At 48.6% G+C, this 16,612-nt stretch overlaps 1 protein-coding gene across 1 annotated transcript; it reads right to left on the bottom strand.

Moving 5' to 3' along the window:
* Positions 1–128: 128 nt before the first annotated feature.
* Positions 129–2,609, bottom strand: HSD17B10 (hydroxysteroid (17-beta) dehydrogenase 10). The gene is made up of 6 exons (XM_012660642.1): positions 2,526–2,609; positions 1,987–2,151; positions 1,114–1,278; positions 853–981; positions 663–771; positions 129–461 (listed from the first exon to the last, which is right to left on the bottom strand). Exons 1-6 carry the CDS (start codon positions 2,550–2,552, stop codon positions 271–273), a joined length of 786 nt encoding a protein of 261 aa, XP_012516096.1. The 5' UTR covers positions 2,553–2,609; the 3' UTR covers positions 129–270.
* Positions 2,610–16,612: the final 14,003 nt, after the last annotated feature.

The following is a 16,612-nucleotide window of genomic DNA, read 5'->3' as shown; positions in this document are numbered from 1 at the left end:
ACTGGACACAAAGAGTGTGAGGTACTGGCTTTCCCACTCCACCCCAGGGCTCTGAGCATCCAACCCTGTCAGGGACTTCACCTTTTTTCCCCATGCCAGGTACCCCAGCACGCAACACTGCTGACACGCTGTGAGAAATAGAGACTTTATTAGGCACAGAGGGTGACTGGTGAACAGTTACAAAATGGCTACTAGGCTTCCTCCTGAGCTGGAGAGTAGTACCCCAGAGGAAGGTAGGGCAGAGGAGCGTGTTTTCTCTGCCTTCTACCTTCAAGGTTGCAAGCGGATGGCCCCATCCAGCCGGATGACCTCTCCATTGAGGAATGGGTTCTCGATGATGGCCTGTACCAGGTGAGCATACTCAGCAGGGTCACCCAGTCGGCTGGGGAAGGGAACCTGGCTGGCCAAGAAGTTGCGTACCTTTTCTGGGAGGGTGGTCAGCAGAGGGGTGCCAAATAGGCCTAGACAAGACAGCCACAGTCAGAGACCCACCCTTGCTTTCATATTTACCCAGTCCTTCACTTTAGCCCTACTTCTTGGTGCTTCCCTGGGGCCCAGAGGTGAAAGGCTGCTCGTGCTTAGGCAGTGGATACTTTCCCTTCTCAATTGCCCACAGATCCCGCCCAATACCAGGTGTAACAGGGAAAAGGGGATATGTCTACCTGGAGCAATGGTCATCACCCGAATGCCTATGGGAGCCAGATCCCGAGCAATAGGCAGTGTCATGCCCACTATGCCCCCCTTGGAAGCAGAGTATGCAGCTTGTCCAACCTGGAGAAGGAGTGGAGATCATAGGTGGGAGGACCCCAACAAGTCACTGAGGAGGCACAAGCTTTGTTCCTGCCTACACACCTGGCCGTCGAAGGCAGCCACGCTGGCGGTGTTGATGATGACCCCACGTTGGCCTCCCTGATCGGGTTCATTCTGGCCCATCTCACCAGCCACTAGGCGGATCACATTGAAGGTACCCATGAGATTCACCTGGAGGACAGGTACAGACATGGTGTAGGACCTGAGGCAGAGGCAGCTTTCTGTCCCCTAAAAGCTTTGGGGGCACCCACAGCCAGACACCTCTTACTCCTACCCCTGGAGAACCTCCAAGGCCTTACTTACATTGAGAACTCGCTGGAAGTCCTCCAAGGAATGGGCTTGGCTCTTCTTTAAGTTGTATGTCTTGATGGCCACTGCAATACCTGCACAGTTGACAGCCACATCCACGCGGCCAAATTTTTCTTTTGCTAGAGTCAGGGCTGCTTGCACGTCCTTCTCAGAGGTCACCTTCAAAGGGAGAAGTAAAGAAGGTATTAATCTCCCAGCACACACTCTCACTTCTAAAACTGGGGGAGGGGAGGGCAGACCTGGCCCAGTCCTTGAGTGAGAGCAGGGAAGAGGCCAAGAGAAAGGGTTGTGGCAAAACTTGAGAGAGGAGAGTGGAGCAAAAGTGAAAATGTTACGTACTATAGAGTGGTGTTGCAAAACATTTTTCAAATCAATACCCTCTTTTGATAGATTCACGTGCCCCTGGAGATTCTCAGTGGCTGTGGATCAGAGCACTAATACAACCTTGTGAGAATTATTGATAGGAAAATAAACTAGCTTTTTTGCATCCCTACCTCCTAAGATGATTTAATCAAACTTTACTTTCTATAGTTTGTTTCATAAAAAGCTTTTTGGCTTTGTAAATATAAAATTATAGGGCACAATATGCATTTTCAAACCATCTATATCCCCTCCAGGAGATTCTGTTATATCCAATCTCCATCCTTATTGTTGTGAGTCCTGGCTTCAGACAATCCTTATCACAGGTGTTTCCACAGTGCTTGAAGGCTCAGGGCAAAAGGGACAAGGTGGGTCCACCACCCCAACAGAAGACAAACTTATGGAAGGGCCCCCACGGCTTCCCAGGCTGGTGTTGGTAACCTCATGCATACCCTGATTGCACACCCTGATTGCACACCCTGAGAGAGGAGAGGTGACCCCACTTACATCGGCTGGGGCGAAGACGCAGCTCTTTCCTAACTTCTGGGCTTGGGCCTCCCCACCCGAGCTGGGCAGGTCCAGAAGCACAGCAGCTGCCCCCTGCCTCACCAGTCGCTCCGCTGTGGCCAGGCCCAGGCCTGAGGCTCCTCCGGTTATTACTGCGACCAAGCCCTGTGAAGAGAGACACGGCCGTTACACCGTCCAGACCACCCACACCCTTTCACCTGCCTGTTCTCCAGGCTTCTGCGAAGGGGGTGTGTGGGGGGGTGTTCCTGGTCACCTCTGCAGTGTGACTCAGGTGTGCCTCCTCTCCTCACGGATGGGACTTCTGGAGGGGCGTCTCACCCACAGACAGCCCGTTCGGTTACCCCACATACACGTGCCGCGGAGTGTTGACTTTCACCTCCCGCGCCCAACCGTCGAAATATCAGGGCTAGATAAGCAAAATTTCTCCCCGCACCGATCTCTTCCCCCTAGTTCCACGGCCGTGCTGTCCCAGCCTGTGCAACAAGCAGGGCAGGCAGCAGAGGCAAGTAGCCACGTACCTTCACGCTCCGACACGCCGCAGCCATCTTGCACCCACCTTCTCACTGGAAGGCTACGCGGGCGCCCGCTGATTGGCCAAGGCGCGGGGCGGGTCCGACGGGCGGGCGTCTGCTGCGCAGGGCGTAGGGGCGTGTCCTGCTGCTTCTGTCCCTCAGCCAAGGGGCGAATTCGTGATAAGGTGTCCTCAGGGATTTCATCTGCGGAAAGAACCCAATAGCAGCAGCACAATACCACCACACCCTCCGCCCTACTCTCTAGCTGGCCTTTTGGCAAGTGGCCAGCTGCGCATGGGGGCAGGGAGTCTGGAAGTGGACGGTGAGTCCCTTTCTCCTCAGAAAAAGCCTACATTCAAGTATATTCATAAATGTATCCGAGACTCCTATATGCCAGACTCTGTGCAGGGCACTGGGGAGACCCAGAAGAATAATAAAAGGTTCATGTCTTCCAGGAGGGCACAGTCCAGTTGCAGAAAGATAATTATAGTACAGAGACAGAAAAAGGAGGGGACAGAGAACCAAATTGTAGAACTCTCAGACAACAAGGTCCAAAGATGGAGATTCTGAGATGCAGAGAGGCACATAGAAAGAAATATGTTGAGGCCGAGATTGAGGAACAGAGATGCCAGACAGAATCACGGAGACATGGATGTGGAGAGCCACTAAGAAAGATGCTAGGAGGCAGACTTTCTGAGACAGAGCTGCTGAGAAGCGCAAACCTAGAGAGGCAAAAACATCTTTCATCAGTTCAGCCTTTGCTACTCTCCTCTATCTGTGTCTAATCTATTTTAAGTCCAGAAGCCTAGATCACACTTTGTAGATTGGACCTTGACCAGAGACTATTATAATATTTAAGACCCAGGGCTTTGATCATCCCAGAACATCTTTCAGCCAGCATCCCAATTCAAATCTTGAGCCCAGACATCTAATCTGTCTTCCTTCCATACTTTTCCTCAAACCAAAGTCTTCAGGAGATAGAGAAAAACAAAGTTGGTTTTCACTTCTGGGAGATAAAAACCACAATATAACCCATTTAATCCCTGTGGGCACCTGCAGTTACCTCTACAAAGACAGAGCTGCACTGGCTCTGGCTGGCTCCGAGGTGACATTGGCAAGTATAAAGGACCCCAAGCGATGAGCATGGGGAGCATCCAAATGTGTGCCTGTAATTTCTGAGTGAGTTGGGGCAGAATTTGAATGAATGGTTTAAACTCTGAAGGAGTGCAGGGGATGTGAGAATGACTGTGGCGAGCATCTGAGAGGGTGCTGAGGACTCATGCTAGCCGAGTGTTTGCCATTTAAATAAATGGGGCTGATGTCTGAATGAGCCTGTGTGATGCCAGCCTAATGTCATGATTAATGTCATGACCTTACCATTGCCCAAATCAACCGCCATCTTTCAGCCTTTGTGTAGTTGGACCTTTCTTGCTGCATTTGACATTTTGATCACTTCTTCCTCCTAGAAACCCTCACTTGGCTTCCACGTTGCCTCACTTTCCTGGTTCCTCATACTTCCCTGGCTGGTCCTTTGTCTCTTCCTTGGGTTCCTTTTCTTTGGACCCCTCTCTAGAGAGCTCATCCATCTCCTGGTTTCAGTATTGTCTCTTTGCTGAGGACTTCCCAGTTTCTGCTTTCAGCTCGCCTTCTCCCCTGAACTTCTGTCAACAGAAAAGAAGCCAAACTCTGTAAAATAATTTAAAGAAGTTTATTCTGAGCCAAATTTGAGGACCATGACTGAGAGCCACGTCCAGGAATCCTTGAGCAAGTAGACTCGCTGTGATTGGGTTACAGTTTGGTTTTACATTTCAGGGAGACAGGGGTTACAGGTAAAGTCATAAATCAATACATGGAAGGCATACATTGGTTTGGCCTGAAAAGGTGGGCAATCTCAAAGTGGGGGATGCTTCCAGGTTATAGGTGGGTTTAAAGACTCTTGGACTGTTTTAAATTAAGAAAAGGAAGTCTGTTAATCAGAGACAAGCTACCCAGCCATGGCCATATATTTGTTGTGTAAATTGAAGACCTGCAGGTTTGTCTTGCATAGCCCTAGGCCTATCACTGAGTTACAAAGGATATCTACAAGAAGGGAGGGAGGCATGATGAGGCATGTCTGACCTCCCTCTCAAGGCCTGCAACTCAGTTTTAGGGTATCCCCTTGACTAGGAGGGGGTCCATTTAGTCAGCCAGTTGAGGGGGGGAGAAGTTTTAAGATTTTAATTTAGTTCACACTTCAGAATCATATAGCCAATCATTGGCTGACACCAGATGTCCCATAGGCACTTCCAACATAAGTCCTAAACTAAACTCAATCATCGCTCTCTAAACCTGCTCTATCTCAGTTGGTAGCAATACTATCTTCCCAGACACCAAAGCCAGACCCTGGGACTCATGCCCTCTTCACCCCATCTAATCAATTGCCAAGTCCTTTTGATTTAACTCCTATGTACTTCTTTAATCTGGCATCTCCTCTCTCCTATTCTTCTATTATCACCATCCAAAATCTCTTGCCTGTACTATTGCAACTTGTCAGACTCCACTTCTGTCCCTCTTAAAAGAATCCTCCAAGAAGCCAGCAGAAGCCTCTTCCTAAAATGCAAATTTTATTATGTTGCCCCCTTGCTTTAAGCCCCTTCAGGGTCCCCCCGTCACTTTTAAGACTCTCCACAATCTGATTGCTGCTAACTTCTGCCTGTATAACATGGTACTTTCCAGTAACAACACACGACTTGATAACCCCCACAATAGTGTTACCAGATGATATATAGGATGCTCAGTAATTAAATTTGAATTTCAGATAAAAACGAATAATTTTTTTAGTATAAACATGTCCCAGGAAATATTTGAAACATTTTTATATGGTAAAAGCATTTGTTATTTATCTGAAATTCAAATCTGTGGGCACCCTGTATTTTTATTTGCGCAATCTGGCAACCCTACCCCACAGATAACCCCTATGATGGTGAGATGCTCCTCAGACTCCCACAGCTCTGTAAGCCTACCTCTGAATCAACACTTACCCACCTGGCTGGGCACGGTGGCTCATGCCTGTAATCCTAGCACTCTGGGAGGCCGAGGCGGGTGGATCATTTGAGCTCAGGAGTTCGAGACCAGCCTGAGCAAGAGCGAGACCCCGTCTCTACTAAAAATACAAGAAATTAGCTGGACAACTAAAAATATATATAGAAAAAATTAGCTGGGCATGGTGGCATGTGCCTGTAGTCCCAGCTACTCGGGAGGCTGAGGCAGATGGATTGCGTGAGCCCGGGAGTTTGAGGTTGCTGTGAGCTAGGCTGACGCCATGGCACTCTAGCCCGGGCAACAAAGAGAGACTGTGTTTCAAAAAAAGAGAAAGAAAGAAAGAAAGAAACACTTACCCACCTAAGAGATTGGGGATCTATCTCTGTATCCTCCTTGCTATACAATACAGAGCCTGGTGTAGAATAGATGGCAGTGTTTGCTGAGTGAATGAATGCATATGTGTGACATCGCAATAAACGTGCATCTTCTGGTGGAATTAATAAATGTTATAATCAGGATGATGCAGGGGGTGTCCCAGTGAAGGGAGGAAAGCCCCCTGAACTCGCCGAGTGAGTTCTTGGCTACCTGCAGGAAAGAATTCAAGAGTGAGCCAACTAGTGACAGAAAGTTTATGGAGAGACAGACAATAGATCCTACTCCACAGAGTAGGGGTTCTTTCCCAAGCAGGAGGGAGACCCCTTATGGGGCATGGTAATGTTTATTCAAAACCCCAGTATGTGATCAGCATTGTCTTGTGGTCAGGCCATAAAGGTTAATCATAAACTGTTGTCACAGAAAGGTAAGTGCAGTTTGTAAGGCATCCTGCTTAGTAATTCATCCATCTTCGGGGAGTCTCAGGCCAGTGACTTACTGGTGACTTCCTTGTTCAGGGTGGTTAGGGTCTGTTATCAGTCAAAATGGCTGTACTCAGGCTCTTTCCACCTTCCTTTTCTGTCTTATCCCTACATTAAGTACACAGTTTCAGTTCCACTTATATTCACCTTCCCTTCACAGCCTTGGAAGAATTACCTCATGGTTACACATCCACCCAGGCAGGTGAACTAGAAAGCTGGAGTCATCTGGAGACTTAGGAAAGCCATTGTAAGACCAGTTGGGGTTTTTTTGTTTGTTTTGAGCGGGGAGGAATGGGAGGGAGACGACCATATTCTGGCGACATGGAGGTCGAGGAGGGCAAAGAGGAGAGGAGCAAGAGAGGAAATGGGAGAGGAAGGGAAAGGGATGTGGAGAACCCCAAGGAAGGCAGGAAAGAGAGCAGGTAGGAATAAAGGTAAGGAAGGGAGAGCCGGCTGGCACCAGAGCGAGGAGTGACAGCCGCCGCCTTTAGGGGGCGGAAGCCCGGAGAAGGGTGGCTCTGGCAATCTGCGCGGAGCGGTTCTTCTCCCTCCCCGGACTCCTCACCATCCTTCCTGCTAGCCCGGGCGGCGCGGAGGGCCCCCACCCTGCTAGTCGTCAGAGGCAGACACCCGGGGCTTGGCCCTCTCTAGGTTCCGCTCCGCGCCCGCCGTGGTCGAGTTAGGAAAGATTCGGAACAGAATAAACGACTGTGGGGGAGATAAGTCAGCCCGGGTGGGGCTGCGGCTGTCAGTGAAACCCCCGCCAATGTTATTGGGCAACACCCAGAAGTGGGGGGCCGGCAGGGTGGAGGTGCCCATTCCGGGTGCGAGCCTTTAAAGGCACTTTCTATAATGTCTTAACCGCGCACCCACTAAAGGGGCGACTGTGGGATCTGGGCAGAGACATCGTCTCCCAGCCTCAATTTCTTCCACTGTGAAATGGGATCCACCAGATTTATCTGAGCGGATCATGTCTGCAAGGTGCCTAGGTGGTCAGCCGGTAGTGTGAGGGTCATGCTTAGTGCTGTGCCCGCCACCCTAGGCCACTTGCGCCATGTTAAAACTCTCCCAGAGGCGAGGGTGTGGGGCGCATTGGGAAGACCCTGATCCGTCATCACAGGGAGCCCAAAGTGGCTTCGGTCCTCAGAGGGCCTGAGGGAACCCGGCGAAGGGACTCAGGCAGGAAGCATGTTCCTCTTTTATTTCTGCCACTTCCAGGTGAGGAAGAAAAGACGCCCGCGCCAGAACCAAGGGTTGGGTGGCGATGTACTGGCTGCGCCCGCTCAAAGCAATCACTTAGATTCACCACGTTTGTCAATCATTCATTCATTTTCTTTATTACAGGGACTGCTGGTTAAACGGAAGGATTCACCCTAAAACTCAGTACAGGGCTGTCCTATAGACCTGACCAACTGTGTGTGAGAAGACGAGACCCCGGGAGAGGAAGGAGGGCGGCAGCATGCACAGAGATCCACAGGTCAAGCTTCTCGCCGCCATTCACTCACCCCATCTTACGGGAGCGGTGCACGCACGGCATCTGCGCATGAGCCCCCCCAACAACCCCCCCCCCCAGGGGTTGGCCTGTCCCGGGCGGAGTTGCTGACCGCGCATGCGTTTCCCGTTGACACCATGCTCCCAGTGTGGTCGGCGTGTCCCTGGTGGGGTTGGCAATTGAGGGGAGGACGACGGCCCCGCCCATAGCGTGTGGCTGTTAGGGGATGTGGACAAAGCGGTGTGTGACAGCGACAGGTCACAGAAGGCGGCAGATGATAAGTCCGGCCGCTTGGGGCGGTTTAGTTTGATGGGGAGTAGAGGTGGACCGGCAGTCGTGGTTGCTCCTTTAGCCTGGACTGCGGTGTGCGGCCCCGCTGGAGGAGAGCAAAAACCAGAGGACAGAGGGGAGTGGATGTGTTAGACCCGGAGGAAACCCCTCTTGGGCCCGTCCTCACATTCCATGCCCTAAAAGGGACCCAGTGTGAGGTCCAGTCATCCCCAAATCATCACACATACCCTCCAAGACTAAAGGCTAAATTCGGACGGTAACCGTGCCTTACCCCATCCCGTAGTCCTCCAGTCATCTCCAGGGGCCCACCCCACATTCTGGGGAGCTCTGAAGCAAAAACGAGGGCCCATTGAGTGGGATGGGCTTGAGGGGCCTGCTGGGGAGACACCTCTGGCCTGGGAGAACCGCTGCTTTCTCATGTGCCACTGAGGCTGAGGAAGACACGCAGACGGGCCTTGCAAGCACCGGGAAGCTTGGTCTCCAGACCACCGATCAAGAAGTGAAGACAGTGTAAGATTGTACTAATGACCCTGACCCCACACCCCTGTAAGGAAAGGGAAGGGAGCCACTGGCTGCTCCTGCTGCAAAGTCATAGAGGCTTCAGGGATCCTAAAGCCTAATGTTTATTATGAATGAGGATCCTGAGGCCCAATCATACTATTTAATTCATATATCATGTGTCAGGCTACATTGTGAGTATATTAACCCTGTTAATCCTCACAACAACACTATGAGGTAGACATTACAATCACCCCTGTTTTATAGATGAAGACAGTGAGTACTGAAAAGTGAAGCCACTTTCCCAGGTCATATAACTAGTCAGGAGCAAATAGGGACTTCACATTCAGGCAGTCTGGCTCCAGAGTCTGCAATCTATGTTGACCAGGCTAGTCTTGAACTCCTGGCCTCACGAAATCCTCCTGCCTTTGCCTCCCAAAGTGCTGCGATTACAGGTATGAACCACCGCGCTCAGCCCCCAGAGTCTGTACTCTGTGTTTATCTTTGTGCTGCTGGGTAAGAGACCAGACAAGAGAGATCCAGTAAAAGGCTGGAACTTGTTTCTTGAGCACCTGTTCTCACACTATTGTATTTCTCTCATACTATTTCAATCTTCCCAATGACCCTGTGAGGGAGGAATTGCTAGCTGAGGAAACCTATGCAAAGAGAGGTTAAGTATTGTTAAAGAGAAGTATTATTCATGACACTTGCTAAAGTCATGAAGTAAAGCAGGCTTTATTCAAGGCAGGCCATGGCAACAGGTATAGGGACCGCTGCACAGGGGTTTTGCAGTTAGGGAGAGAGATTGGACGCAACTCCTACTCCAACAATGACAGGTGGAAATTTATAACCATGGAGCAGGGTAGGGGTGAGTGGATGGAAAATTAGTAAGAAGAAATATCAAGGATAAGGGTTTTCTGGCTAAACTGACTTGGTAGGATTGTTACTGAAGGCCCGCCAGCGTGATAAGAATCAGGGGTGGTCAAATACCAAGCGTGGGGGATTTTCCCTGCACTGACTTAGCAGGATTCTTGCTTGGACTAGATTCAGTAAGGACAGGTCAGGCCTAGTCAAGCAGAGGGCTCAGAAGAGCCTGACTAAAGTTTTGGTCAAAGGAGAGGGTCTTTGTCAGTATCTTGCCCCAGGTCACACAGACAGTAGTTGGACCAAGTTGATGAAGCCACTTGACTTAGGTAACAAGTTAGTTAACCAGGACAAAAGATGAGACTAAAATCTAGGTCTCTTTATCTTCCAATCTTGAGGCCTTTCACAACTTGCATTTTAACAAACATTTATTTGTTCATTCAGCAGCTATTTATTGTACTAGGTGTTCTTGGAGGCACTGAAGATTCAGCAGTGAACAAAACAGACATGTTCCCTGTCCTGAGTCTCTGAAGGAGGGCGAAGGTGGAGGGTGTCAAAGGTAAACACAGCCACATTAGTTAAATGTGGTGAAAACAGATTTTAATCAGTAACTACTGACAGCAGGGAGAAAGAGCCCTGCTTCATTCTGATTTGCACAGAGGTAAGTAGAAGGTGTTTTTTGATTTGGTTTTTTTTTTTGTTGTTTTTGAGACAGAATCTCACTCTGTTGCCTGGGTTAGAGTGCCATGGCGTCAGCCTAGCTCACAGCAACCTTAGACTCCTGGGCGCAAGGGATCCTCCTGCCTCAGCCTCCTGAGTAGCTGGGACTACAGGCACGTGCCACCACGCCCAGCTAATTTTTTCTATTTTTAGTAGAGATGGGGTCTCACTCTTGCTCAGGCTCGTCTTGAACTCCTAAACTCAAGCCATCCTCCTGCCTCGGTTTCCCAGAGTGCTAGGATTACAGGCGTGAGCCACCGCCCCAGGCCAAGAAGAAGTTTTAAAGGAAGAATGAGAGAATAGGGAGGAGGATCAAGGGGAGGCTTGAGTAGAATCAGGGAAGTGAAAATTACAAAAAGTTGGTAGGAGGGTTGGTTAGGGTAAATGCAAGTAGGCCAGCTGTGTCTGCTTGCTGGCAATGATAGAAGTTAGGATTCTGTCTCTCCACAGAGACTGGGAGACAGAGGCCCTATCTTCCCTGATGATTACATTTCAAAGGAATGGCTCTCAGGTCCTTAAGAAAGAAACTCATGCATATATATATCTCTAAGGGACAGAGGAAGGATTTAGGATTGTAAGCTTTTTCTTAAAGCTAAGAAAGGAGGGGGTCAGGACCCATCATCATCAGGTTTTGGTTGGAACGAATGGTGAGTTCTTTTGACAGCCCTGAGCTTTTTCAGACTGGAACTCAAAGTGTGGCTGGGCCATCCCAGGGGTGTAGTCTTAGGTTGCTAGAAGGCATGCCAAAGTTTGGTCAAGTCTCTTAGTGCGGGGGTTTGAACGAAGTGTTCCTGCCCAGAGTTTTCACAGATCTCAAGGGGGTGGGGAGGAACTGATAATGAATATGTAAATAAGACTTTCAGATAGTGATGATATTTGAAGACATGGGAGGCCAGGAGAAGGAATTGACTATTTTGGTGAATTGAGAATCCAGATATGCGAAGGTCCAGAAAAAAAGATTCCAGAAGAAAAGCAGTCCAGAGGGAAGAGCAAGTGAGCAGCCCTAAGGCAGGAGGAAAGGCCAGTGATCCTGGAGTGCAGGTCACAATCAGTGAAAGCAGTGAACAGGGTGGGACTAGGGCAGGGGAGGGTGGGACAGTTGAAGTCTGAGGTCTTGGAGATAGTCTCTGGCCAGGTCACAAGGGCTTATGTGCCAGCAGGACTGTCCCATGAGGTTGTACAAGTTTTCACTGTATTAGGGCACCTTGTGCTGAGGGGGTGAGGACAGGGACCTAAAATTCTACCTGTCCTATGTTCACCAAGTTGTACAGTGCATCCTGGTGCAGGGCTACGTAAACCAGGAGAAAGGGGTCCCTTTTTCTAATAACCACAAGCTAGCCAAACTATAAGCCAGAGGGGCTGCATGTGCTCAGAGGGGCACTACTGTGGCCTGAATGTCTGACCCTCCCTCCAAATTCAGAAGTTGAAATACTAACCCCCAAGTTGATGGTATTAGGAGGTGGGACCCCTTGGGAGGCAATTGGCTCCACCCTCATGAATGGGATTAGTGCCCTTATAAAAGGGGTCCAAGGGAACTTGGTCACTCCATTCACTGTGTGAGGACACAGAGAAGGCACCATCTATGAACAAGGAAGCAGGGCCCCCACAAGGCAATCTGCCAGTGCCTTGATCTTGGACTTTCCAGCCTCCAGAACTATGAGAAATAAATTTCTGTTGTTTATAAACCACCCAGATTATGGTATATTGTTACAATAGGCCAAATGGACTAAGACAGGCACTTTTGCCTAAATAGCACGAAGGTGCTCCATGGGCTAGCTTTGGCTTGTGTGTAGGCGCTGAGCTCGTAGTTGCCAAGGTAGCAGACCAGTTATTGAGCAAGCTGAGGCAGCTGTCTTAAGATAGCCTTGAAAAACGAATGTTACCTTATTACAGGGACCATAGCGGCCATGCAGTGGTATGTTAAGTACCTCCATGGAGAAGCTGCAGTGACAGCTGCACAAGGGAAAGGATGACATGTTCAGGCACTCACTGATATTTGAGAATGATTTCATGCAGGTGAATGAAGCCCTCTCCTCCTTCCGCGTTATCTTCCCTCCCCCACTCAGCTCCCTTTCTCATTCCTTTTATTTTTTTCAACAGAACACTTGTTAAGCACTACTATGTACAGTGCATGCAAAAATGTCCTCAGTGATATCTTCAAAATCATGTACAGCAGTGGTCCCCAACCTTTTTGGCACCAGGGATGGGTTTCGTGGAAGACAATTTTTCCACGGAGGGGGGTGTGTCATGGGGTGGGGTGCGGAGCTCAGGTGGTGATACACAGTCGTTTCCTAACAGGCTACAGACTGGACGGGTACTGGGCCAGGGCCCTGGGGTTGGGGACCGTAGATCTAGAGGAAACAGACAAGCTTTTTTTAGAAAAAATTTTTAGAGTTATGTATTTATTTATTTATTTTTTATTTTTTTGAGACAGAGTCTCACTGTGTTGCCCAGGCTAGAGTGCCGTGGCATCAGCCTAGCTCACAGCAACCTCAAACTCCTGGGCTCAAGTGATCCTCCTGCCTCAGCCTCCCGAGTAGCTGGGACTACAGGCATGTGCCACCATGCCTGGCTAATTTTTTCTATTTTTAGTAGAGACAGGGTCTCATATTTGCTCAGGCTGGTCTTGAACTCCTAACCTTAAGTGATCCTTCAGCCTGGGCCTCCCAGAGTGCTAGGATTACAGGCGTGAGCCACCGCACCCGGCCTAGAGTTATGGATTTATACATCTCTATTTTACAAGAAGGATTTGAAGCAGCTGTCAATTCCAAGATTTATCACTTCCTGCCACTATACCAGGGTGGACAATAGAACTAAGCTAGGGCAAGATAAGAATCTCATTCATTTTGGTTTAAAAATGCTTATATATTTATATTGTATATAGTTATTTTATTATCTTTTCAAGGATGCAGAAAAAATAATACAAAACACCCCTCGTTTTGTCAGATATTCATGTTTTGCCATGTTTACTGAGGATTTAATTCTTGAAAAATAAGGCATTAAAGGTACAGTTATGCTCCCTTGCTTCCCTTCCAGAGGTACATCCCCTTCGCCCCCTTCCCCTGGTTCTGAATTTGGAGTTTATCCTTCCCATGCATATTTTGTCCTTCGACTTTATAAAATACTAGAAAACATTTATGGATACATTCATATAAAGTCGAAGGACAAAACATGCATGGGAAGGATAGTCTTGTTTTGCATGTCTTGAAACCTTTGCTCTGTATTAACGCTGTGGGGCCCCCCCTGCAGGCTGCTTTTTATCACTGATGTTGTCTATATGGGTCCGCACAGCTCTAGAGAGCCCTTACATTCACCTGGTGCTCTCCAGCATGCAAAGGACTATAGGGTCTATGATTTCCTGTGATCCTCACAACACCAAGTGTTAGGACCGCCACCGGGCTCAAGAAGAAACTGAGATCTGGAGAGCGAATTGACTTGCCCCAAAACCACGAAGAGGCAGAGCCCGAGGTTCACTGACTCCAGGCTGGGCTAGTAGTTTATTCAGGTGATGCCAGGATGACACTGAGGATCTCATCATCAAGACAACAGGGCTGAGCCACCAGAGGGCAGGCTAGTGGGAGGGAGAAGAGAGGAGAGGAGGGGAGCTTGGAGGAGAGGTTAGAAAGGAAAGGTGGACAAGGGAGGGAAAGAAAAGGAAGGCAGAGCCAGCTGAGGAGCTGTATGGCTTTAAATCCAGCAGTGATTCTCATTCTTGCTCACTGAGATCACCTGGGGAGCTTCAAAAAGTGCTGCAGCCTGGGACCCACCCCCAGAGATTCTAAAGTAATTGGCCTACTGGGAGGCCAGAACAGCAGGATGTTTAAAAGCTCCCCAGCTAGCTGATTTGAATGTATAGTCAGGGCTGCAAACCATTGACTAAGCCGAGCAATTTGTCAGGCAGTGAATTGGCTGAGGGGGCGGTACTCAAAGGCTGGCTTGTTAACATTAATAAGATCTTAGACCTTGAAGGCTGGCTTGATAATGTGATGTAAATAAGGTATTGAGATCTTAGGCCTGGCTTCTATTGACAGAAATGGGCTAAAATGAAGGAGGTGACAATCCAGTTTTCTTAGTGCTGTTCGCACTAGTCTTAGACTATTATGTTCACTCATTGGGGCTTTGACTTGAAGGAGAGACCAGCAATTTTCACGATGAATGCCAGTAAACCCCAACAGAGTAACAGAATTCAGCAAACACTCTAAATAATTTCTTTATGCTGGGCCTGTGCTGCAGGGAAGGAAGACAGAGATGGGAAAATCACAATAAGTGCCTTCCAGAAGTTCCGACTAATGGGCAACCCAGACACATATATGGGCAATTAACACAACATGCTAAGTGCTAGAGATAAGTCCAAGGAGGGAGGGACCAGAGAGCAGAGAACACCTAACTCTGTCTCAGGGATGCTGGCAGAGGGGCTCAGAGTAGGCTTCACAGGAGGGCTGCACCGGTGAGTGGAGTCTTGAAGGATGAGTAGGAGTTGGTGAAGGGTGTGTCTTAGGCTGAGAGTTAGGAAGAGCACGTGTAAAGGCATGGTGTGGTGGAAGCACAGGGAATACATGTGTGGTGAGGGAGAAGCAGGGTTTGAGGCTGTAAAAGTGGGCCTGGTGGGCCATGCCCAGGAGTCCTTGCTTGGCCCTGTAGGCAGCAGGGCATCATGGAAGGGAGGAGTGTGGGGAGAGGGGGGAGGGCCTCACAGAGGAGGAGGCACCCAAGCTGGGTCTTGGAAGAGGAGTAGAAATTCACCGGGCAGGGATGTGGGATGGAGATGAAGGTTTCCCAGGTTGGGGCAGGGAGTGAGGAGAATAGCGTGAGTGAAGGTGTGGAGGCAGGAATGAGCTTGATGGTGCAGTGAGGGAACTGATCATCTCATAGGACTGATCAAAGTCATCATCTGGGGCACTATTTTTTTTTTTTTTTTAGAGACAGGGTCTTGCTCTGTCACCCAGGCTGGAGTACAGTGGCATGATCATAGGTCACTGTATGGGCTCAAGTGATCCTCCTGCCTCAGCCTCCTGAGTAGCTGTAACTATAGGCACATACCACTGCACCTGGCTAATTAAAAAATTTTTTTTTTCATAGAGACAGGGTCTTGCTTTATTGCCCAGGCTGGTCTTGAACTCCTGGCCTCAAGCAATCCTCCCACCTTGGCCTCCCAAAGTGCCGGGATTATAGGTGTGAGCCACTGCACCTGGCCTCATCTGGGTCACTTTTAAAAAATGTCAATGCTTGAGCTCTACTCTCCCCATCCCCCAAGAGATTCTGATTTATATGGCCTGGGAGTGGGGCCCAGGCATCAGTATTTTTCAGTATGTTTTCACAGTTCCCCAGGTGATCCTAATCTGCAGCTAGGCTTGAGAGCCACCGCTGTAGTCAAGATGTCAAGGACATGGGTGGAAAGGTTGGCTACAGCCACATACCAGTGATTATAAATTAGCTAATGTTTACTGAATATTAACTATGTGCCAGACACTTTGTGTGTATTAGTTCATTTAATCCTCACCACTCTATAAGGGTAGGTACTATTATCCTTGTGTCACAGATGAGGAAACAGTAATTTGCTCAAAGTCAGATGCCAAAGTGGCAGGAAGTCTGGCTTCAAGCCCTTCTAAAAGGGCTTGTATTCCAGGCCAAAGAGGTTGGGTTTTCTTTTGCAACCACCTTTATTAGTTCAGTGTGTGTCTGTCCAGAATTTCTACAGGCAAGTACAAATACATATTCCCCTCTTTCTTACACAAAGACAGTATACTCTTTACACTGTTCTGTGCCTTGCTTTTATTAACAACATATCCTGGAAATCTTTACAAATCAGTATATAGAGAGCTTTCTCGTTTTTTTAATAGCTCTTTAGCATTCCTTTGTGTGTATGTACTCTAATTCATTAATCTCGGATTGTTTCCAGTTTCTGGCTATCAAAATGCTGTAATGAATAATCTTGTATATGTATCCTTTTGCATATTCCCAGAAATGGAATTGCGGGGTTGAGGGTTAGGTAGATGTGCATTAGTAATTTCAGTACATGTTGCCAAATTGTCCTCCCTAGGTGTTGTACTGTTTTGCATTCCTACCTGCAGTGTGTGACAGTATGTAGGCACATTTTAAAAGAATTATTTAGTTTTTGTTTTTTATTTTTTAGAAATGGGGTCTTGCTATGTTGCTCAGGCTGGTCTCAAACTTCTGGGCTCAAGTGATCCTCCTGCCTCAGCCTCCCAAGTAGCTGGGACTACAGGTGCATGCTACCATGTCTGGCTTAAGAATTACTTAACTTTTTTTTTTTGTTTTGTTTTTGTGAGACAGAGTCTCACTCTGTTGCCTGGGCTAGAGTACCATGGTGTCAGCCTAGCTCACAGCAACCT

The sequence above is a fragment of the Propithecus coquereli genome, unplaced genomic scaffold (assembly GCF_000956105.1).
Source record: "Propithecus coquereli isolate 6110/MARCELLA unplaced genomic scaffold, Pcoq_1.0 Scaffold671, whole genome shotgun sequence".
Classification (NCBI taxonomy): domain Eukaryota; kingdom Metazoa; phylum Chordata; class Mammalia; order Primates; family Indriidae; genus Propithecus; species Propithecus coquereli.
This window is presented reverse-complemented; position numbering and strand designations above follow the sequence as displayed.